Source organism: Ctenopharyngodon idella, chromosome 22, assembly GCF_019924925.1.
Source record: "Ctenopharyngodon idella isolate HZGC_01 chromosome 22, HZGC01, whole genome shotgun sequence".
NCBI lineage: Eukaryota > Metazoa > Chordata > Actinopteri > Cypriniformes > Xenocyprididae > Ctenopharyngodon > Ctenopharyngodon idella.
In genome coordinates, this window is record NC_067241.1 from 12,581,455 (window position 1) to 12,604,514 (window position 23,060).

At 34.5% G+C, this 23,060-nt stretch overlaps 2 protein-coding genes and 1 long non-coding RNA gene across 3 annotated transcripts; 1 reads left to right on the forward strand and 2 right to left on the reverse strand.

Annotated features, from left to right (window-relative positions):
* Nucleotides 1–250: 250 nt before the first annotated feature.
* Nucleotides 251–3,240, reverse strand: camk2n1b (calcium/calmodulin-dependent protein kinase II inhibitor 1b). The gene is made up of 2 exons (XM_051880036.1): nt 2,754–3,240; nt 251–1,334 (listed from the first exon to the last, which is right to left on the reverse strand). Exons 1-2 carry the CDS (start codon nt 2,920–2,922, stop codon nt 1,264–1,266), a joined length of 240 nt encoding a protein of 79 aa, XP_051735996.1. The 5' UTR covers nt 2,923–3,240; the 3' UTR covers nt 251–1,263.
* A 4,653-nt stretch (nt 3,241–7,893) lies between these two features.
* Nucleotides 7,894–20,957, forward strand: LOC127505267 (uncharacterized). The gene is made up of 3 exons (XR_007927679.1): nt 7,894–8,095; nt 17,157–17,265; nt 20,842–20,957. It is a non-coding gene; the product is annotated as an uncharacterized LOC127505267 (long non-coding RNA).
* On the reverse strand, nt 11,242–14,973 carry mul1b (mitochondrial E3 ubiquitin protein ligase 1b). The gene is made up of 5 exons (XM_051880709.1): nt 14,886–14,973; nt 14,290–14,428; nt 14,117–14,204; nt 13,846–13,966; nt 11,242–12,761 (listed from the first exon to the last, which is right to left on the reverse strand). The coding sequence occupies exons 2-5, from the start codon at nt 14,407–14,409 to the stop codon at nt 12,032–12,034; spliced, it is 1,059 nt and encodes a 352-aa protein (XP_051736669.1). The 5' UTR covers nt 14,410–14,428; nt 14,886–14,973; the 3' UTR covers nt 11,242–12,031.
* Nucleotides 20,958–23,060: the final 2,103 nt, after the last annotated feature.

Genomic DNA, 23,060 nt, shown 5'->3' on the forward strand with positions numbered 1-23,060 from the left:
GGATACCAACAGCTTTTTAACTGATATTGGAAGTAGAAACAGCAATTTTCAGCACATCCTTTTGGTTAAACAACTGAATGCATTCTTCATTATTGACCTGACAGCTTTGTGATCAAAAACAACTCTGAATGTTATATCCGAACAGGCCTGTTTTAATTGGAAAGCATTTGTTTTAGAAAAGTGTCACCTTACATTTGATAAAACAGCAAAGAAAAGAAACTTCACATAGCGTACAGTGAGGGTTTAAGAGTTCAGTTATGTAATCACATTTTATTGGTCATACATTTCATTGCAAATATAGCCCTGTGTAACATTATAGAGAAGTGCAACATACACAATATTCAAGAGTCTGAGGTTCGTCATTCAAAGTAACATTACTGTAAATATAATAGTAATTCACTGCCACAGGAGGCGTTTGTGCCTGTCTCATGCAAAAAAAGAAAAAGCAGTTAGAAAAGCCCTGAAACATATATGAGAGGCAGGCCTGGAAAACTTCACATTACTCAGGTGAACGGGAACACAAGTCGACTGGCATATTTTGCAAACTTTTGGCACAAAATTGATCAAAATCCATTTAGCTGACAACCACGTTTGAAAGTGCTACGACTATTACCCAAATAAGCATTTTTTTTCTCTTCAGAAATAACTCCTTGATATAAAAATAAGCTTTTGAACTCAGGCTAAGCAGGCAGTTTGCAGCCACATCAAAAAAAATTACAATATGCAACATGAAAAAATTGCTTTAAAAAAGTAGTCTTTCCTTTCTCATTCTATAAAAAAACATTTTCTCAGTCCATCATCTCTGCAAAAGAACACGAAATGTATCCAGGAGATCATAATTAGGATATTTAAAGTTTCATTGTGCACAAAAAGATTCGGAGAAAACAAGTGCTCAGTCTCACGGCAAAATAATGAACGAATGTTGTCATATTTGTGCTTGTGATTGATATCAATGCATTCCTCTCACAATATAAACTGAATCTGGACCACTACAGACCAACTCCACATGTATTTTAAACAACATAGGACTTGTATGTCCAGTGTAAGATGTCACTTTATAAGAAGGGATATGAAACATGCCCTTAAAGAGAGAAAGCAGATAGAGCCCCGCTTCCTCTGTTTGGATGCCCGCAGCAGGGACTCTCTCCTCGCCTGCTGCTGCACCGTGAAATTCAACCCATATTAAGAGGGACTGCAAAGTGCTTTTGATGCAGAATGCACGTAACCCACGATTTCCTGCCGCTTTAACATCGTCCTTGAGCGTTACACTCCCGCCGATGACTTCTCTGCTGTGTTGTTCAGAACTTCATCAATTCTGTCATCTTCTATGACAACTGCAAGAGAAATCACATGAGGCACTGGGGTCAAACATGCTGCCCTTGGAGAAATGACAACACTTTAGTTTTATTGACAAGAATAGGGCAGTCAGACTGCAGAAGAACACAAAAAAAGAGAGAAACTAATGTAAATAAATACATGCTAACATTTATTTTAAGCTATTTTACTTTTTTTTTTTTTTTTGTAATTTTATTATAAAAATTATGCATGCCGTTTTGACCTGATAATACTGGTTAGATTAATATTAAATATAATATTTGTACTTTTAAAAATAAATTTTGTCACACTGCAAGACTAATTAATTGAACTGCAAAAAGTTTAATGGTGATTAAAAATTGTGAAAAACCCATACATATTTTTTTTAAAAATCTGTGGAATAAAATAGAAATGAAACAAAATAAAGTAAAGTAAAATATCTTTTTCATTAAACAACAGTTCATGTCTGTCAAGCTCCAAAAAAAAACAATGCAGCTGCCAATATATTTTATCGCATTTTTTTTTTTTTTTCAAGTCTGAGATTTTAGAGCTTCAAGAACATTATCAGTGAATAATGACTTACATTTCAGTCAGCTTTCAAGCTCCAAAAAAAGAACAATATACACTTATTTAATATTTTTTTAATAGATGCGATTGTCCGGAAAAGGTTTTTTTTTTTTTTTTTTTTTTTTTTTTGTGAAGCTTGATAGCCGCAATCTGGACTGTTCTTCAATAATAATAATAATAATAATAATATATATATATATATATAAAACGCTTACAGTAAGGTTTCATTAGTTAACTACTTTAGTTAACATGAACTAAGAATGAACAATACTTCTGCAACATTTATTAATCTTAGTTAATTTCAACATTTGCTAATACATTATTAAAATCAAAAGTTGTATTTGTTAACATTAGTAAAAGCACTGTGAATTAACATGAACAAACAATTAACGACAGTATTTTCATTAACATTAACAAATATGAATAGCCTACTGCAACAAATGTAGGCTATTACTCAATGTTAGTTCATGTTAGTTATACATTAACGAATGTTAAAAAATGAGACCTTATTGTAAAGTGTTACCTATATTATATATACTTTTATATGTAATAACGAAAAAGTTTCTATTGTCAACTAGCCATCAGCAAACAGCAAAAACAATATACCATTAGATGAAATCTCATGATGAACAGGCAGGCAAGTAAAAACAAACGCATCACGCTGACATCACGTGATGCCACAAATGTGCATATTTAAGTCATCGGTATTATATTAAAGGTAATGAGTGGAAACGAAGCATTAGGTCGGCACATTAATTACCTATTTATGTAGTTTGTTGGATATCACAACATTAATATATCTTTTAAGACTATAAAACGCACTTTTATTTTTATTTCAGCTACGACACAACGTAAATAAGTCGTTTTCTCACCTCTCTTACTGCGTCCGATCTGTCCGAGTTTCGGAGCTCGTTTGTTCTGCGCAGAACTGAAGAAGTTACTGCTGTTGTTCTGCAGGCGACAGGTGAGGGATATCTGCTCTTCATCTCCATCATCACCGTAAGGAGAGATGTTCTCTTCGTAAGGCAGCACTTCTGACATGATTCCGTTCACAATAATCGATCGGGATAATAAGACAATCGATAACTAACGAGCGAGGGCTCTGTAAGCGAACGGCGCGCGAGAATCTAAACTGTCACGATACGATTCCGCTTTATTTTACCTTCATACTATGGGAGTCACTTTCAGTTTTCCTCTCGTTACTTACAGGCGATGAGCAGAAGTCATTTGGAAAAACTGATGTAGATGCAAAACAGGAGCGCGATGCAAAAACACACGGATCCTCAGAGAGCAGAGAGACGTCACTCAGACTCAATGCTCCGGCTGCACGCGAAGATCCATCCCCCTCCCTCCACCCGCACACTGCTGCCTGCAGCATTTGGGTGCTGTGGTTTAGTGGTTAAAGATGTCCAAAAGTATGTGGGTTTGAATCCCACTAGAGTTGAACATCATTGCCACCCAAAAGCTTGTCTTATTCTTGGTGAAAGATATGCGTTTTAACATTAATGAACATAGCTGTAAATGTGCCAGAATTAGCCAAAACGTCTTTTTTTCCCATCTGTAAACCCTTGACAGAATGTTAAATCACCCTAAAAACTAATCACATTATATAAATAGAATAAAAAAGGGGGAAAACACATTAATTACATTATCAAATATGGGGTGACATGGCTTAGGTTGTAGGTTTGAAACCCATAAGGGCAAATTAATCAACTAAGAGACTGTGTTAAAGGATTAGTTCACTTTCAAATGAAAATTGAAAACCGCCTTCCGTATTCAGTGTAAAACTCTCGCAGTTCAAAACGCTTACGCTACATCCGTATTCAGCTTACGGAAAAAGCGTAACTGACACGACACCAGTTCCACTTTCTTCGTAAGTTGAATACAGAAGGTGGTCTGGCAGAAGCTAGATATTTTACTTCATAGCTTGTTAAATATGTTTTTTTTTTTTTTTACACAAACGCATCGCTTCGCTTCGGAAGGCCTTTATTAAACCCCCGGAGCCGTGTGGAGTACATTTATAATGTATGGATGCACTTTCTTTAGCTCATACTCGCTGATCCCGCTCACTGCCATTATAAAGCTTGGATGTGTCAGGATATTTATTAATATAACTCCGACTGTGTTCATCAGAAAGAAGAAAGTCATACACACCTAGGATGAGGGTTAGTAAAGCTTGGGACACAACTAATTCTTTAAGTATTTTTGTTTAATTATGATGTAAAAAACTTTCTATTGCATTCTCCAAAACTGCAGTTTTATGATTACAGGACTAGGACTACAGCAGTGTTAATTTCGTTGACGAATATTTTTCGTCATAATTTTCGTCAACAACATTTTTTCACGGGCGAAAACGAGACGATGACTAAATAAAAATGCGTTTTGAATGACTAAAACTATGTCTAAAATCTACTCTAATTTTCGTCAACGAAAAAAAAAATGATAGAGAGGGACGATTTGGGAAGATATCCAGTCAGGACTGCTGTCCTGTGTGGAAGATGTGCACATTTGAAGTGTAACGTGTTGTTCTAACCGCGGGAAAAGCGGCGCTATTGCGCGCTCTACAGGCTCGCCCAGCAGCACTTCAGACTGCTTCGCAATCAATGAATAGCGCACATTTATACCAAGTGATTGCTTGTAAGCTAATGTTGATGAATTATGACAATGTTTACCACACAATGTTTATATGCTAGTATGTTTTAGACGGTTGTAAGAATGCATATTTTATCTCCCTCATCTGAACTTAAATGAGCAGCCTGCTACAGTGCAGACTGCAGACATTTCAGAATAAGAGTCACGGTGTATTTCGGAATGGTTTATAATTATTATTTCTTCCTGGTTATTATTGTTCATTTGTTTACACAATAAACTGTATTTAATTTAATTTCTATTTAATTCATAGTAAACTACTGTATCTTCTGTCACAGGAAGGAAAGACTAAGAACATTTGACACATTATTCCTAACTAAACCTAAACCATAAAGAAATCTTCATTACTTGAAATAAACGTTAGCTGAAATAAAATAAATATATATATAAAAATGTAAACTTTTTTATTTAATTTAGTTTCCAAGCTTTAGCTTAACCTGATGTACTAAAATAACTATAACAGAAATAAAAAACTATATAGACAATTAAAAGCAAAAACTAAAAGACATAAACACAAAAAATTACTAAAACTTTTAACTAAAATTACAATGAAAGCAGAAAAACTAAAAATCAAATCTAATCAAAATTTGGATTGACACTGGATTGCATGAGTTAAGCTATTGAAATCTGAGCTATTAAAATAAATCTATACTTTTTTCCCTAAAAAAAAAAAATACAGTAAAATTACAAATGATGTACATATGGTAAGGTGCATTACAGTTAACCATTTTACAGGTTTTAATGTTTTATACTAGGGATGCACCGATATGAAAATTTGAGCCGATACAGATAACCGATATATTGGCCAATAAATATAAATCAAAGTTTTTATATAATTTTTGAGTGCCTGATTACAAAACCAAAAGTCTCACCATTAAAAGCCATGTCCCAAACACACAATTATAATGTTCTCACTATAATATTATGTAGCCTATATGACAGACTTGAGCTGTACATTAACTGTATTAATGTACTTAACTGTATTTTCCTTTTTGAAGTGAATACTAATACCGATATGGTGGCCGATATATCATGAGTCCCTATAGTTTTTACATTGTTTTTTTTTTTATGTAAAGCTACAATGTAAAGCTAGATTTCTTCTGTAACACTTTCATTAAGAGCATCACCATTATATAATGCTAACAGAATATCATCTGTTATTCAATAGGCCTGTAATATGACTCATATAGATACTTTAACAACATACTTACTGTAGATTACAATCTGGACATAAATTATTGATTTATTAGTGGTTAATGTGATTTTATCTATATTTATTACTCAAGCTTTTGAAGATTTCTGGTGGGTTTTATGGTTTAAAGGCATTATGTTGATGGTTCTACATGGTATCTGGATCTGTAATTGTCATAATTATGTAATTTACACAATTAGCTGATCTCTCAGAACTAGCCAACCCATAGTGATCCTCCTAGATTGAACTGTGATGGTAAAGCTAGACAGGTATTTAGCTCCATCTACTGGTCGGACACAGTAATACTCTCTGCTTACATGTACAATTAATGCAAAAAAAATAAAAAATAAAAACAAATTATAATATTGTTTGTAAAATATGCATAACAATACAGCTTTTCTTAATTGCAATATAGATAGTCCCATTTAATAATTAAGATTAAAGCAAAGAAAAAAACAATAACATATCCCCTCAATAACCCTTCTAAAGCAGGAGCATCTAAAATCTAATTTATATCTTCATTTATATTTTCTCTGGCATATTGCATTATCCTAAATAGCTCCTGTATATGTCTGAACCTCCTAACTCTTGTCCTCTGTTTCCTGTGCAGCACGTAGATGAAGATGACGCATGCGATCAGGCCAAACATCCCCTTCAAGACCCTGCAGAGCCACAGGTTTCTCTCCTGCTTCTTCAGAAGGGAGTGAAGAGTGAGGACGTGCTGTAGGTCCAGCGGTGGAACACAAACCAGGTTGCTGTCTTGCACCATCTTGCCCACACCAGTGAAGCTGGCAAACAAGCAGAGCAAAAAGTTGGAACATTTTAAAAATGCAAATATACAGCTGTCGTATTGACCTCGCGTGATATTTACACTACTGTTTGAAAGTTTTGGGCCGGTACAAGGTTTTTGAAAGGAGTCTCTTCTGCTCACAAAAGCTGCATTTATTTGATCAAAAATACAGTAAAAAACAGTAATATTGTGAAATATTATTACAGTTTAAAATAACTGTTCTATTTTAATATATTTTATAATGTAATTTATTCTAGTGATGTCAAAGCTGAATTTTCAGCATCATTACTCCAGTCTTCAGTGTCACATGATCTTTCAGAAATCATTCTAATATGCTGATTTGCTGCTCAAGAAATATTTCGTATTATTATCAATGTTGAAAACTGTTGTGCTGCTTCATATTTTTGTGGAAACCGTGATACGTTTTTTCAGGATTCTTTGATGAATAGAAAGTTTGAAAGAACAGCATTTATTTAAAATAGAAATCTTTTGTAACACTAGAAATGTCTACTGTCACTTTGATCAGTTTAATGTGTCCTTTCTGAATAATAGCATTATTATTTTTTTTTTAAGTTTTAAATTGTACTGTATATTAATTCTTGTGCACAAAAAAAATGCATTTTTTAAACTGTAAATAATTAATTAATGAAAAGCTCTTTCCAAAAAAATCTTACTGAACCCAACAATAGTGTTCCTACTAGTATTTTTATAATGAACTATATAATCACTATTATTATTATTATTATTATACTTTCAAATCTTCTTATATCATTCATATTTACTTAATTGTTCCATTACATGAGAGTGTATATATAACTGTATATATACATAACTGTTACATTTTAGTGATGGTTTGTGTTTTGCATAAAGGAAGTCATTGACTTGGTGGGTGACAAAAATATGTATTGCAAAATGCAAACAATAATAAGGTAAATAAAAATAACAAGCATGGATCCTATAGAATAGATCCATTCACACAAAATGAAAAAGCTTAATTATTAAATAGGACAATTATCTATTGTTGTTACTCTGCAGAAAACAACTTACAACTTCCTGAGTGCTGAAGAGCGATATGCAAACAATCTTAACAATTTGCATCAGCTTGATATGAACAGTTTGAGTGTGAAAACATATATATATATATATATGCAAACAATCTTAACAATTTGCATCAGCTTGATATGAACAGTTTGAGCGTGAAAACATATATATATATATATATATATAAATATACAGTGTACAATACAATACAGTGTATAATCCATACCCTTCCAGGTACCATGTAGGCTACTCATAATATTAATCATTTTAATATTAATGGGCATATACAAAATAGAATATTTACCAGACGCCTGTTGTGCAATTCAGCACCCTCTTCTCTTTCAGGACCCTTTTGCAGTTGTCGACAAAAAGGCTGTTCAAGGATTCCTTGACTTTCTGCAAAACACATGGAGACTGTACAAGTACAAATCTCATGGAAACGTGCAGAAGTTGTTGAGACGGCATCTGTTGAGGCTTATCTGCTCCTTGTGTTGGCTAAAATGACTGATGTTTTCTCAGGACGTGCTCCCTCTCCATCCACGGTAATCAATAACTACTGGATATAAACAACAGGAAGGTGTAATTTGATGTGTGTTTAGAGGCTGGAAATATTCAGAAAAACTGATATACAGAAGGATGCAAATTACAGTTACTTCAGAGACCAGGTAGCAAGGTTATTATAGTTTTGCATTTTTCATTAGTTTTTATTTTTATTTCGTTTTGACTTTTTGTTTTCAAATTCAGTTTAGTTTTAATTAGTTTTTAAAGTGGGTTTACTAGTTTAGTTTAGTTTTTATTTTTTGAAAATGCTTAGTTTTAGTTTAGTTTTTATTAGTTTTAGTGTTAGTTTTAGTTTTTTGTTTTTGTAATTTGGGTTATTTGTCAGGGGCAAGATTCAAAAAGGTTAGAAAAAGTATTGTGTAATAATAACTCAACAAAAACATCATACAATTTTAGAAAATATTCATTCAAAAATAAAACCAGTACATAAAATGTACATATGGGCACAAATATGTAAACAGTCTCAACACTCTGCAGTAAGTGCACAATGTGTAAGTGAGGTGTGCCAGTAAAAAACCTAAAGAGCCAACAGACTAAAGAAGACATACATGAACCGCATGTATTCAACCCATTTTTGAGCCACAACAAGACATTTCTGTCAGATTGTCTAAATTTACCCTATACAACAGCCTACTCATCTGGATTGAAGCAGCAAACATTCAGTGTAAGAGTAAACAAATGACATAACATTATTTAATATTTGAATCACAGCTTATATAGTGTTTTGACATCGACAACCCAAGTGCATTTTACCTCAAACTTGTGACTAGTTAACTTTCTAAAGTAGCAATCGCTTCTCGGGTCGACATTAACACACTGACAAAATTATATTCAGAATTAAAAATATTTTTATACCACTTTTTAATGTGTGATTGTGTAAAGGTGTTCACGAGATACAAATCTTTCGCGAACTTGCTTTCAACGTCGAACACTCGTTTTCATGGAGACGCGGTGTGCACGGAGGGGAGGGGCTGTGTGTGTGTGCGCGCGCGCGCGTGCATGTATGTGAGAGAGACGCGTGAGTGAGAGACGCAGGGAAAGGAAATGCAGCTGAACGTTATTTGCTCTATGAAAGACATTGACAAAGACGAAAACTAAGGACATTTAATCTATAATTTTATTTTATTTTTGTTAGTTTTGCCAAACACACATTACAGTTTTGGTTAGTTATCGTTTTTTTGTAATGCCTCGTTTTTATTTTTATTTCAGTTAACGACAATGTTTTTTCCCACCTAGTTTTCGTTTTTTCGTTCGTTTTCGTTAACGATTATAACCTTGCCAGGTAGACGTCAGTCCGATAAATATCACCTGCAAGCTCCTGCTCCTCCCATTTCACTTGGTTTTGGCCAATGTAGCTTAGTGGTTAAAGATCTGGGCATGTAATTAAGGTTTGAAGATTAAAAAAACTGTTTAATAAGCTTCCACCTTCATTGCGCCCTTTCCATTTCAATTAGGAAACACTTTGTTGTTCAAAATACATATACAGTGCTCAGCGTAAATGAGTACACCCCCTTTAAAAAGTAACATTTTTAACAATATCTCAATGAACACAAAAACAATTTTTAAAATATTGACAAGACTAAGTTTAATCTGTTTATCTAATAACATGAAAGTAAGGTTAATAATATAACTTGGATTACACATTTTTCAGTTTTACTCAAATTAGGGTGATGCAAAAATGAGTACACCCCACAACAAAAACTACTACATCTAGTACTTTTTATGGCCTCCATGATTTTTATTGACAGCACCAAGTCTTCTAGGCATGGAATGAACAAGTTGGCGACATTTTGCAACATCTAACTTTTTCCATTCTTGAAGAATGACCTCTTTTAGAGACTGGATGCTGGATGGAGAGTGGTGCTCAACTTGTCTCTTCAGAATTCCCCATAGGTGTTCGATTGGGTTCAGATCAGGAGACATACTTGAATCACTTTCACCCTGTTCTTCTTCAGAAATCCAACAGTGACCTTAGATGTGTGTTTAGGATCATTGTCATGTTGGAAAAGTGCACGACGACCAAAGGCACGGAGTGATGGTAGCATCTTCTCTTTCAGTATAGAGCAGTACATCTGTGAATTCATGATGCCATCAATGAAATGCACCAGCAGCACTCATGCAGCCCCACATAAGGACACTGCCACCACCATGCATTTTTCTTTGTATTCCTCACCTTCGTGACACCATACAGTTTTGAAGCCATCGGTTCCAAAAACATTTATCTTGGTCTCATCACTCCAGAGTATAGAGTCCCAGTAGTCTTCATCTTTGTCAGCATGGGCCCTGGCAAACTCTAGGTGGGCTTTTTTATGCCTGGGCTTTAGGAGAGGTTTCTTTCGTGGACGGCACCCATGCATGCCATTCCTCTGCAGTGTACGCCATATTGTGTCACGGGAAATAGTCACCCCAGTTTGGCTTTCTACTTCTTTAGATCAGAAATGATCGTAAATACGAGTTTTCTAGGTAAAAAGTGAACATGAAGGCCATCTTAAGTCGTATTTACCACTTGGAAGTTCAGGGATAATTTTGATACCCAAGTTCCTGAGTTGGCCGTCCCACTTTAACTTTAAACATGGCGGAAGGGAGAATGATTGCTGCTATGACTGCTATTCTTTATTAGCTTTTTCCACAACAGCTACATCGCCTTGTCCTTAGATTAGTGCATACATACAGTAGGCTATATGAATAATCATTTCCTCAATGATTCCTGTTCTTTCCGACAACAAAGCACTTGAATGCAACAAGCTCGTATTCACGACTTCAGAAGTAGGAAATTTTCCAATAGCACGTGAAGGCAGTATTAAACCCTACTCTGATGTAGGAGCTAGTTCCCCTCAAAAGGTGTTCCTAGAACTAAAATTGTTTCCAGTTCCTGAGGTGTGAACACGACAAAAAGCGGGTCCGCTATTAGTTCCAGGAAACTATGAAAAGGTTCCTCTGGTGTGGTTCCTTCTCAAATTAAACTAGTATATATTTATCTCCTGTGGTGTGAAGTAATGTCGCTCTCACACATACACAATAACAAAACATTATTATTTTCAAGCCATTATAATATTGTTTGTAAATTATGCATAGTCAATATTAAACTAATAAAGTTTTCATCCTGAAGAACAAAGGAAGAACAAACTGACTTTTGGGGGTTTAACAGATTCCCATTTAATAATTCAGATTAAAGCTTCAAATCTCCTGACGCTCTTTCAAACAGAAACTATTCTTACAAAAAAAGAATAAAACAAATGAAAATAATTAAATTGATAGGGCACCAAAAAACTGACATCCAATTAACATGTCTTAAAGTGAGCATGTCAATACTTAACCCCAAAATGAAAATTTTATTTTGCATAAAGATAATGAATCCCATTTTTAGGACCTTTAGATATTGTGACATTTTCATGACCCCTAAGCACAAACCTTATATACGTGCAAAGTATAAGTGTGAAGTAAAAAAAAAAAAAAAAATCTAATGTTGTACTGCTTTTAATTTTTTTTTAATACAAAAAAAAAAAAAATTGTATTACGGGAGTTTTTACTGTAATAAAAAATACTATATTACAGTAGTGAGAATCTAATGTGAACCACCAAGGAAAATATTCACAATGCAAAAAATCATAATGGTCCTGAAATGGGCTCTTTTTTAACTTTTTAATAAAAGTAACCATTTTTTAAATGTTTCTTTTGTTTTGATTTTGGTTGAAATACAACAAACAACATTGAATTTCAGTTCACACAGGCACAAGAGATGATTACAGCTGGCAACAGTGCGATCAATCAACAGAATACAAAAACCAACTCAAACTGGAAGATTTTTTACTGCAGGGTATTTGGATTATGGCTCATTTTACATGGCAAGAAATGCTCTGCTCACACCCAAAAACCTGCCCTAAAATTAAAGAGCACACATATTCATAATAAGGCATCTAGCTGTTATACAGAGGGACAATCCTGTCTATTTTAGCCCTGCATATGGGGCACTTCTTAGGTTCGGGCAGGGCTCTATAGCACTCGTCACAGGTACAGACATGACCACACTCTAGAAACACGCAGGAGCGCTCGTGACTCAGGCATATTGTGCATGAAGTAGGAGACACATCATCCTCCGCCAGATTGAGCTCCTGTAAACGTCTGGTCTGCCACTTCCTGTACTCGTCCAGTAGGTTGCGCTCTTTCCTCCGCTCCTTACGCAGCACATACTGTCGCCACAGCAGGTAGAATAGCGTGGCACAGGCAGTCAAGCCAAACAGCACCATCAAGACCCTCCAGAGCCGCAGGTGACCCTCTTGCTTACTCAGGAGCGTGTCGTAGTCCAGGCGGCTGAGGAAGTACCGCAGGCCCTGCTTAGGGGGTTGGAGACGAACCAGGTTGTTGTCCAGCACCAGCTCCCCGACGCCCGTCATGCTGGCACCCAGACGGAGCATTTCTTCCGTCTCCTGGATGCCCTGCGGCCGCTCGCCGCTGATGAAGTGGCCGATGACGTTGGTCAGAGACTGCTGGGAGGGATGGAAGTTCTCATAGGTTTTCTCCAGATCCAATTCAACTACATCGAGTGGACGAACCACTCGCACTGTTGTGGGAACAGTGTCATCATGAGGGGCCAGGTCAAAGGGCACGGTGTTGGTGCGCTGGTGGATGACCTTTTCACAATCATTCCTAAAAGACAGATGTATTAGCACAGTGAATTAAATAAGATAGCATTTTTGAAGGTAAAATTGAAATATTTAGAAAATGTATGTTTAATGATATGAACATATATACACACACACACACACACATATATATATATATATATGTATAAATATATATGTATATATATATATATATATATATACATATATATATACATACACACACATATCCATATATATATATATATATATATATATATATATATATATATATATTTAAAAAATATATATACACACACACACACATACATATATACTAGTTTAACTGAATCTGTTTATATTATTTTTAATTGAATGATATTATTTTTAATATTTTTTAAATACTATTAATTAAAAATATAAATATTAAATATATATTAAAATTAAATATTTTTTAAACTTTTTTAATATTTAAAATATAAAAACAATTATAGTACAATATAAAAACAAAATATTAAAAATATTTTTATATTAAAACAATAATAAATATGTAAAGTATTATCTAATTATTTCAAAATATGTAGGTATATTTAGAGATTTAAATGAAGTATGATATAGTATAATCATTAAAAACAAAATTTTATAAATATTTTAATGTTGAAAGAACATTTAAATTATAATCTAAATATTTAAATAACTATACAAAATAAAAAAAATACATATTTTAATACTAAATACATAATAGATATTTAAAGTATAATATAAATATTTAAAAATATAGGTATAATTAAATTTTTAAAGTATACTGAAAGTATAATGACAAAATATTATACATGTTTTATATTAAAACAATATATAATAAATATTTAAAGTAGAATTATTTTAAACTAAAATATTTATGTATAACTTTAACTGCAATTTGTTTCACATTGTCTAAAACCTTTTTATCTTATACCTAGATGATCTAAGTTTTGTGGACAAATACAAATTGTGCCTATGTATAAGTTTCTTTAGAGAACTAAAATTATAAAAACAAAACTCTGATAGTGTAATTGACAATATAGGCCTACATCATAGTGTATATATTGTATAATAGTATCAATGGACAGTTACACATTCAGAACAAGTACCATAGATGTGTTGTGCGATTCCACACCATCTTCTTCTCCTTCAGGGTCAACCTCTCGATGACTCCTTTACAGTTGTCTACAAACTGGCTGTTCAAGGTCTCCTTCACTGAGCGCACAACACCTAAAGACAGTATGAATAAAAATATTACAACATTAACACACTAAATACTATTTTTGCTTGTGTCCTTGAATTACAATGAGTGAATAATTATTGTATCGACATCAGCAGTTTTGACCAACTGAAATACTAGATTAAACTCAGAAGCCATACCTTCAATAACTGCATAAGGAACACATTTTCCTGGTGCTTCACTGAGGATAGTTTTCAGGTCTGGATTTAATGACATCTTCTTGGCCTCCTGTTACACAGGTCAGGTTTAACAATGATTTAATTCTTTGAGTGCTTGTGTCATTAAAAGAAATACACCAGGGTTGTTTTCTTACCCTTAATCTAGCAACATGGCTCGATTTCTTCTTGTATATGGTGTATAAGACAGCAGTCAGAGCCGAACTAGTGGCCAGCAACACAATCTGTGCTGTGGAGGGTCTGCCACTTGCCTCCATCCTTCAATCTACAAACCAGCTGAGCATAAAAAAAATACAATGAACAACATCTCACCATACAACTCTAGTCTAAACATCGGCGATTAAGCTGCAATGGACAAAAACTTTCTCCACAACATATCCATTCCTAGCTTTTGAACTTGCGATTCTTCAAGAGGTTAAACCTTTTTATTTACATTGTAAAACACTGATTGTATCATAAAAAAATTAAATATACAATATCAAGTCTTGCTTTACAGTATTTTTTTTCCACAGATATTATAAGTAACTAATATAAACAAAACAGCTATAAATTAGCCTAAACTGCTAGCAATGCCTTCCGATAACAACAAACTTAAATATGCGCTCTCGAAAAAAAGCCATTTCTTTTATTTTATTATTTTAGAAACTGACGACATTGGTAGCTGAAAAAGGCACCGTTCAAGTTTGGTGTTCAACAAAACAAACATGCATCAAAGAAAAGGTTATTCGACTACCTTCACTAAAGCTGTGCTGGTGTACAACTCACTGTCAGCTCAACCCCCTTCAAAATAAAAGCCCTTTCTGATCAGTTGACTGACTTTTAAAATACGATATAAAAATATGAAAACATATTTAAAATATTAACCCATGCAACCAATGCTATTTTAAATAGCTAAAGATACACTATAATATATATATATATATATATATATATATATATATATTTTTTTTTTTTTTTCTTTTTTCTTTCTGTATTCATATATAAATTGTAATGAGTTATTTATTAAGTTATGCATGGGTGTTTTAAATAGAATTTCATTTTCTGGTTTTATAATGGAAATTTTATCAAACATAATAGCGACATTTTGTTAAGGCAAATCTGGTTTAAACAGTCTAGAATTTTTGGATTCGGCTCCAACTCTTATTCTATTTTTCTGGAAACTATCAATTATTGCTTGTTTAAAAGACACGAGTAAGCTTGATTAGCCAAGTAATCATGATAATTTAAAACATTATTTTTTTAAATTAGTGCCAGTTATGGTGTTTATTGGTCGTGAACTGCTCGGTGTTTTTGAACGACTGTGTGTGTACGTGTTGTACAGATTCAAAAGATTCGAAACACTGGGATGAATCAAAAGTTAGAGTCACATCTCCGTTAACGCCTTTCCTTGGAGTCGATTCCCTTAAGTGGACCTTTGTTAACGTTTTGGAATCAAAAGAATCAATTAGGAGCTTCCTCCAGCCCCGCTTTATTTAGTTACAGGTAAAGGCGCGAAAACAATTTCGATCAATGTGAACGCTAGAGCCTCAATCTTCTGCCATGTACCACAAACGGTAAAGATAACGGTTAATTAAAGTAAATTAAATTAATATTTTAATATTTTAATAGTTCAATAGCTCAAAAAGTTTTGTAAGCTTAATTAGCCTACTTGAAGCCATTTCAGACTAGACTTGATAACACACTGCATGTAAACTCCTACAATAAATGTTAGTACAATCAGGGAATTTAATTAGTTAAAAGCTAAGTTAGCGTTAGTTATGTTTATTTGGGGGGAAAATAAGACATCATGGTTCCGCCTTGGTCATCTGACGAGACTTTTTTTGTTTGTTTAAATAATAACATGGTGAGTTTACATTTTGTTGTTGCTCCCAAAAGTTTGGTAGTAGTTTATTATTTGTTATGATTCATAACAAATCATAAATCATTAGTATAGGTTGTTCAGTCATTTTGTTAAATTATGACGCTGCAAACCCGGATGTATTGCCCTAGATGGCAGTGTTGAGTCATGCTTAGGGAAAGCCAGACAAACACCAATAAAATTAAAGGCTAATATTCATATTCTCCCTATCAACAAGGGACCATTGAGTTATTGCAAACATGTAATTCAGTATTCTGAAAGAAACAGCATGACTGCGTCATTAATAAATCTGTAAGACCTTTGCCAGTAGCCAACAGCATAAAGCTCTATGTGAATTTGCATGACAAATACTGACAGACACAGAGATTCTGTACATAACTATTCATCAGAGTTACATACTGGATGATCCATTCATAAAGAGCTTTCAATCTCATCTTCAGCACCACAAATGCACAGTTCACTCTTATTCACAGTAATTCACGAGATAAAAACCCCAGCAGTTCTTGTTGATGAAAAGCCTATTTGAGAGGAAGATTATAACAGTGTCCCACAGGGTGTAAAACAGGCTCTATATAGATCATTTAACTTAAGACAGATGATTTAATAATGACAGTTAAATGCAGCTTGATGATTGATGAGCTGTGCACAATAGAAATGGAAAATAAATGAGACTTTTGTATTTATTTATTTTTTGCTCCAGAATGCTTGCAAATGCTTACAATGAAAAAAAAAAATCTTGCATACTGATGGGAAGATTTGTATGTAACAGAAGATCACCTGCAGAATATGATAAAAGAAAAACTTAGCATACAACAGTAACTTTTTACTAAGTATTAAATTATAAATTATATGCTAAAACAAATCATATTGAGACTTTATTTGACCACATTTTAAGTGTTATCTGGTGTGTGGTATGTAAAATACAGGTGTATATAGGCATATATATATATTAAATGTGACTTATCCAATTCGATTTTACACAAAAAAATATCCATACATTAATAATACTTTTTATAGATTAGGTTAATTGAATTATATGAAGAAGGTGAAGTTATCTCATCTTGTCATTATAGATATATTATTATATTTGCAAGTATAAAATTTACAATAGAGATTTACTAATATTTTAATTTATTTGTTTTTCAGATATCTCCATTTTTCATCTTAACCGATTGCTGATGATTTAATATCATTTTTATCATTGGCATTATTTGGAGGGGCTTTAGAGAAAAGCGCCCAACTAATATATTTACAGGTAAAGTAATGTTTTAAACATGATTTTTGGATATATTTACACAGCTTTTTCAATAATGGACTTTGGTTTTGAAGAGAGAAATGTATAGTTTAACAGTTAGACATAACCCAAAACAAAGATGAAAGTACATTTTTGATCATTTAGATTGCAAGAAAAGTTTGTTATTATTATTATCATCATCAAAAATAAAAACAACAATAAAGAATATCATGCAGATTATGTTTTTATTGTTGTAATCTAATGGTCATTTAGTTATTGGGTCAAAAAGTAAATAAAAATTAAATATCAGTTCTGCATATTATTTTTATTATTATTGCATTCTAAATAGTCACAAATGTACTTTCACTTAAATCTAACAATTTTTATTATTACACAATTCGTATATACAAAACAATAGTAAAATACAAAATAACAGTAGTTATTATTATTAATAATAATAAATATAATGCAGATATTTAGATTATTGTTTGTCAGATTATTGTTTTTATTGTTATAGTCTAATGATCATTCAGTTATTGTATCAAAAAAAGTTAAGTTAAAAACTAATTTACAATCAATTATCTTCAACACAGTGTGAATGAAGTCTGTATGTTAACCCTCTAGTGCTGCTCCCGTGGTGGTCAAAAATGAACGATTTTTTTATTTCAGTGAAATGAATGTACTATATTTTAGATTGATAATGTTTTTTTATTTAATTTTTTGTATTTTTAGGGGATTTTATAGTAAAAACTATATTTATGTTTCTTTTATTACCTGTTAATCACATAAAGTTGGAGCATAGACCTGAAAATGAAATTTCCAACTTAAACTGTCGTAAATCTTGAATGCTTTGGAGCTCAAACTTAAGTTTGGTCTCTTTTTAAAGAAGACACTTGGCAGATTATTGCTGAAGTGAAAAAAGTTTAAAAAGTGAAACTAAAAAAAAAGGAACAGAAGTTTAATGTATGAAAAATACATTAAAAAGTACTATTTTTAAATTTCATATGAAATATATATTTTTCAAAACATGTTTTACTCTGAAACTGTGAGAAAATCAAAGCCATAAATCTTATCAAGTTGTGTTCCAAATTTGAGTTTGATATCTTAAAAAATTAGCTTTCAGTTTGGCTGCAGTACCACACGTTTCCATACACATTTTTGACCACGAACAGTACTAGTGTGTGACTATTTAACCTTTTTGAATCATTTTTTTGTATGTGTGTGTGTTCACATAGCAAGTGCCAAAACCTTTACTAAGTTTCATACCATTCTGATGAAGTAAAAAACATTCTGATGTTTTTTTTCTAAAAAACAGAAATTAAAATTCTTCAGTCAAAAATGACCGAAGTGGTTAAGTGGTTTCTGTTGAATTATTGCAGTACCCTGACAGCAACATAGTGTCGGCCCAGATCCGGTGTAACTGTGCGTTCACACTGCCGCCGGCGAGAGCATCAGAATTCGCTCTGGCTGCCCTGCCAACAACACTGTACTGTGCGTTCAGGGAGTGGCAAAGTAACCGGCAACCAATCAGAATGTAGAAGTCCTCCGCTTGAGAGGACTCCAGAGAACGCAGAGAACAAATTGCTTAGCTGGAGAAAATAATGATAAATGTCATTAGGCTTAAACATATAGTGCATACACGTCTAAATATTTATATAGTAATAATATATATGTATATAGTTAATATATAGGCGTACAGCTATGCAATTTCAGACATAGCAAGCAAACAATGTCAGACACCTTTGTCCACGCATAATTTTTCTTATTTATGCCCCTGTATGCAAACAGGGACAAACGTCATATATATTATTATTACCCGCCACGGCAATTATCCACCTCTCCTCCATTTTACTTGGAAACTAATGTTTGGTCGGAACCAAAGTTTACGCGACTGCGTAAAGTTGACCTGACTTCAACTCAACTCCTCCTCGACCATCCAAGACGCGCCACACCGCTGCTCACCGGAGCTCGCCGCCAGCTCACATTGAAAATGAATGACTTCCTCTCACTTTGGCGCTTTCGCCGGCGGCGGTGTGAACGCACAGTAATCCATATGTACCAGATGTGGGCCAGATGTGAGCCACACTATGTTGCTGTCTGGGTAGTTTGATGGGTAAACAAACAACAAAGAATGTTTGAGAAGTATTAACACAGTGCTGTTGTGCAAGAATTATAAATATAGCATTTGGAGTAGTGGTCTAAAATACAGTACAGTGAGTTTGTGAGGCCATTCAGAGACCTTTAATCAGTTCCTCAAAAACACCATCAATGAATCAAGATGGGTTGTTCACCTGACAGAAAGTGATGTGTGCTCAGTGATGGCTGACTAATGCGAACATCAAGCAGAAGCCAGAAACATGGGAGAAATGTCCTTTCCACATCAACAGCTGACTCACCAGAGCTCCCGCCTCGGGCCTCGGCTTTAACATTACTCACCTTGTTGAGGGAACGAACAAACTGTTTGTGTAGTGCGCTGTTCCTTACCCCTGAGACAGACAAGAAACACAGTGCCTACTCAAGCATGGATTGGAAAAAGTGTAGACAGATGGGCAGGCGGGCAACAAACAGGAAGTTCTGTATACCAGATGTGTCTGCATTAGTGCCGTACAGCGCATCGATGAAGGTGTGCAGGGATGCTGATGTACTGTACACACTCGTGCTTTAAACTAAAATTACAGAATGTTTCCAGGTGGATTGTATTTACATGATGCAATCTAAACAGGACATTTGTGTGGAGCCCCTAAAGCAGGGGTGGGCAAACTCGGTCCTGGAGAGCTGCTGTCCCTGCAGAGTTTAGCTGCAACCCTGATAAAACTCACCTGCGTGTAATCCTGAAGACCTTGATTAGCTGGTTCAGGTGTGTTTGATTAGGGTTGGAGCAAAACTCTGCAGGGACAGCGGCCCTCCAGGACCAAGTTTGCCCACCCCTACCCTAAAGGGAGGTGGGAGGGGAAAAAAATTCAAATTCAAATTTCAATGCTTTTGTGTTCCCCCGAGAAACTTTACGTTCCCTCGCAAAACCAGCATATTCAGCATATTAGAAGGATCATGTGACACTGAAGACTGGAGTTATGATGCTGAAAATTTAAAATATATTCAAGAAATAGAAAACAGTTATTTGATATTGTAATAATTTTTCACAATATTACTGTTTTACTGTATTTTTCATTAAATAAATGCGGCCTTGAAGAAGGTGAGCAGAAGAGACTTCTTTCAAAAACATTTAACAACCATAAACTTTTGAACAGAAATTCAGATTCCAGACTGAGATGCATTACAAAAACAATACTCCATGCTGTTTCAATCAATAAAAAATTAAATATTATAATAAAATATAGTATATAGTATTTAGTCTTGCACTACAGCACAAAATCTACTAATAAATGGTTATTTATTAACATAATACCATTTTGCCGTCTGTTGTAAAATCCCACACTAAAGAATGAAAAACTTCAGCACTGCAATGCATCATTACTGAGTTTCTTAGAAATCCGACATAATTAACTGTCAAAACTATGTGGAAAATGAGTAGTAGACACATAAGAGATTTTTAGTGTGTATTTTATGCTTCATGCATTCTTTGTCTTGCATTTTCAGCCAGAAACTGAAGGATGACCAATATCCATCATCGGTACTTTAAAGTTTTGTCATTTTTCATGATCCATGATGTGATTGGAAAGCCTCCTGAAAGGATTACCAGACAAAGACACCAGGTGAATAATGATTTGTTTTGGCACCGGCCTGCATCACTGTGATGCTAATTTCCGCTCTCTGCAAACTTCAGCAGAGAGCCTCATTTGCATTTGTTGCCTTACATAATGAATATGCAAAAAAGGCTGAATCAGGCCAACTACTTGGACATTTTGTGTCATAATACGCAACGCTGTTTAATGTTTGTTTTTCATTTAATTTCCAATGTACTGCTGATGGAGAGGAAGTTAAGGGGCAGAAATTATGCTGCATTATGTATTATCAAAACAGCTGAATTCAGTCAAACATTGCATTAAGATATGGTCTCCATTAGACCATAGCAGCAAACCATAAATAAATTAATGAATCAAAAACTAAGGTCACTTAGTTTGGGCCACTCAACCAAGTCTAATTTATCAAATAAAACATATTTGCATTTATATATTTATTTATCCACAAAGTTGCCATGTATTAAGTATGTATAATATCTCTTACAATATCTCTTTGCATTATGAAATGTCTAAGATGTGTTAACCTCTTAGACATTTCATAATTCAATGGCAATTCCTAGAGGAGAAAAGAACAAGTGAATCATCTCTTTAAAAGGAAATGATTCAACCCTCTGCGGCTACTTTATATTGGTTGTGTACGTCTGTGCTTAGTTGCAGGAAGTGCTCGGCTCTTGGCACTGGTTCCAGCTTCTAGAGGAGAGTGTTCACTCTTATCAGGCCAGTTCATTCTTTACAGTGAGCAGTCCATAGAGCTCGTGTTCGGCCATAAATCACACATCTATGAGATCGACCCTTTTTCCCCTTCGTTCTGCCTAAACCCTTTGGTACATGATGCTGTATTGGCTTATTAAGGACAGCAGAAGCTGATTTGATTAGATGGCTGTTGTCTGTGGGGAACAATGTAACAAAAACGGCCTGTCAGTTTAGTGTTCTGTAGAAACAAAATGAGGAGACGTGTGTTTGTCCATGCTGCCACTTCCCTACTATATAGTATGTGAACAGTACGTCTGTGTGTCTGAATACATAGTATTGGAAAAACAGTAGGTGAAAAGTCCCCGATGACCTGCTACTTCTGCCGAGATTCTGAAGTGCGCATTCAATGGACACTTTACCATCCCACGGGAGGGAATTTATGAATGGAAGTGAAGCGACGCAACTGACGCTGGTAGGTCATGTGACAGTAACAACATGGCGGATGTACTGTTTACATGCACTTAAGACATAATCGACTATGTTTACTAGGATACTTGCTATTTTTGACATTTCTTGTGTCAATTTGTCTGCTCAAGTACAAGAAGACGTGAAAGAAAGCTTAGTTTAGTAATCGCGCGCTGTCTGAGACGCGGCTTTCTGTGCGCAGGCTTCGGATGTGTGCGCACAAAAAAGAGTGTGAGTAACGAAATGAGCTCCTTTTCGTGTCTTCTTGCACTTGAATATAAATTGTCAATGTTTAAACTTTCGTGACGATGCAGTTCTGCCGCATCAACTGTCCTGAGCGTCGTTCACGTTTGTTTGCGTTCATGCATTGTTAGGATTCATAAAAATGTTACCAGCCAACTGCTGAATGACACCATTTCATATACTCGCCAATGCCAATTTTTAGGCCGTGTGTGCACCACACGATCATTGTTGCATGAGTTATGTGTTTAATAAAGGTTAGAGATTTGAACAAAACCCTAACCATATGTTTGAGCAATAGTGAGTGATGCTTGCCTTAGAAAGCACTATTAAATCAAAGAAGCAGAAGAAAATGGTCTAGACAGCGTGACTGGATTGATTTTTTTTTTTTTTTGTTCGGTACCACTGTAAAGAGGACATGTGAGAAAATGGCTCATGATAAATGATGTCCTGCAAAGGAGCCAAAAAGAAGTTACAGTTTCAGTGCTCACAGAATAAAACAGTGGTGCATTCAGCACTGTGAGCAGCATTTCTCTTGGCTCCACTCACGAGGGCAACGGCGCAATAATGCCTGTGTGCGATTTTCCTCCTTTGGCTCCGATGAAGAAGTCTAATGAGCACAGGAGACAAATGTTCCTTCTCGTTTCTCTGTGAAATGGATGCCTGTATCACTGTTAATTGTCGGGCACAGCACAAACAGTCCCAATTCTCCAACGA

Bases quoted from the DNA above. Each gene is read 5' to 3' on its own strand.
- camk2n1b (XM_051880036.1), bottom strand. From the start codon at position 2,922: ATGTCAGAAGTGCTGCCTTACGAAGAGAACATCTCTCCTTACGGTGAT. The intron at 1,335-2,753 runs GTGAGAAAACGA...TTTCTCTTGCAG, and splicing joins GATCGGACGCAGTAAGAGAG to TTGTCATAGAAGATGACAGA.
- mul1b (XM_051880709.1), bottom strand. From the start codon at position 14,409: ATGGAGGCAAGTGGCAGACCCTCCACAGCACAGATTGTGTTGCTGGCC. The intron at 14,205-14,289 runs GTAAGAAAACAA...CCTGTGTAACAG, and splicing joins GCCATGTTGCTAGATTAAGG to GAGGCCAAGAAGATGTCATT. The intron at 13,967-14,116 runs GTATGGCTTCTG...TACTGTCTTTAG, and splicing joins TCCTTATGCAGTTATTGAAG to GTGTTGTGCGCTCAGTGAAG.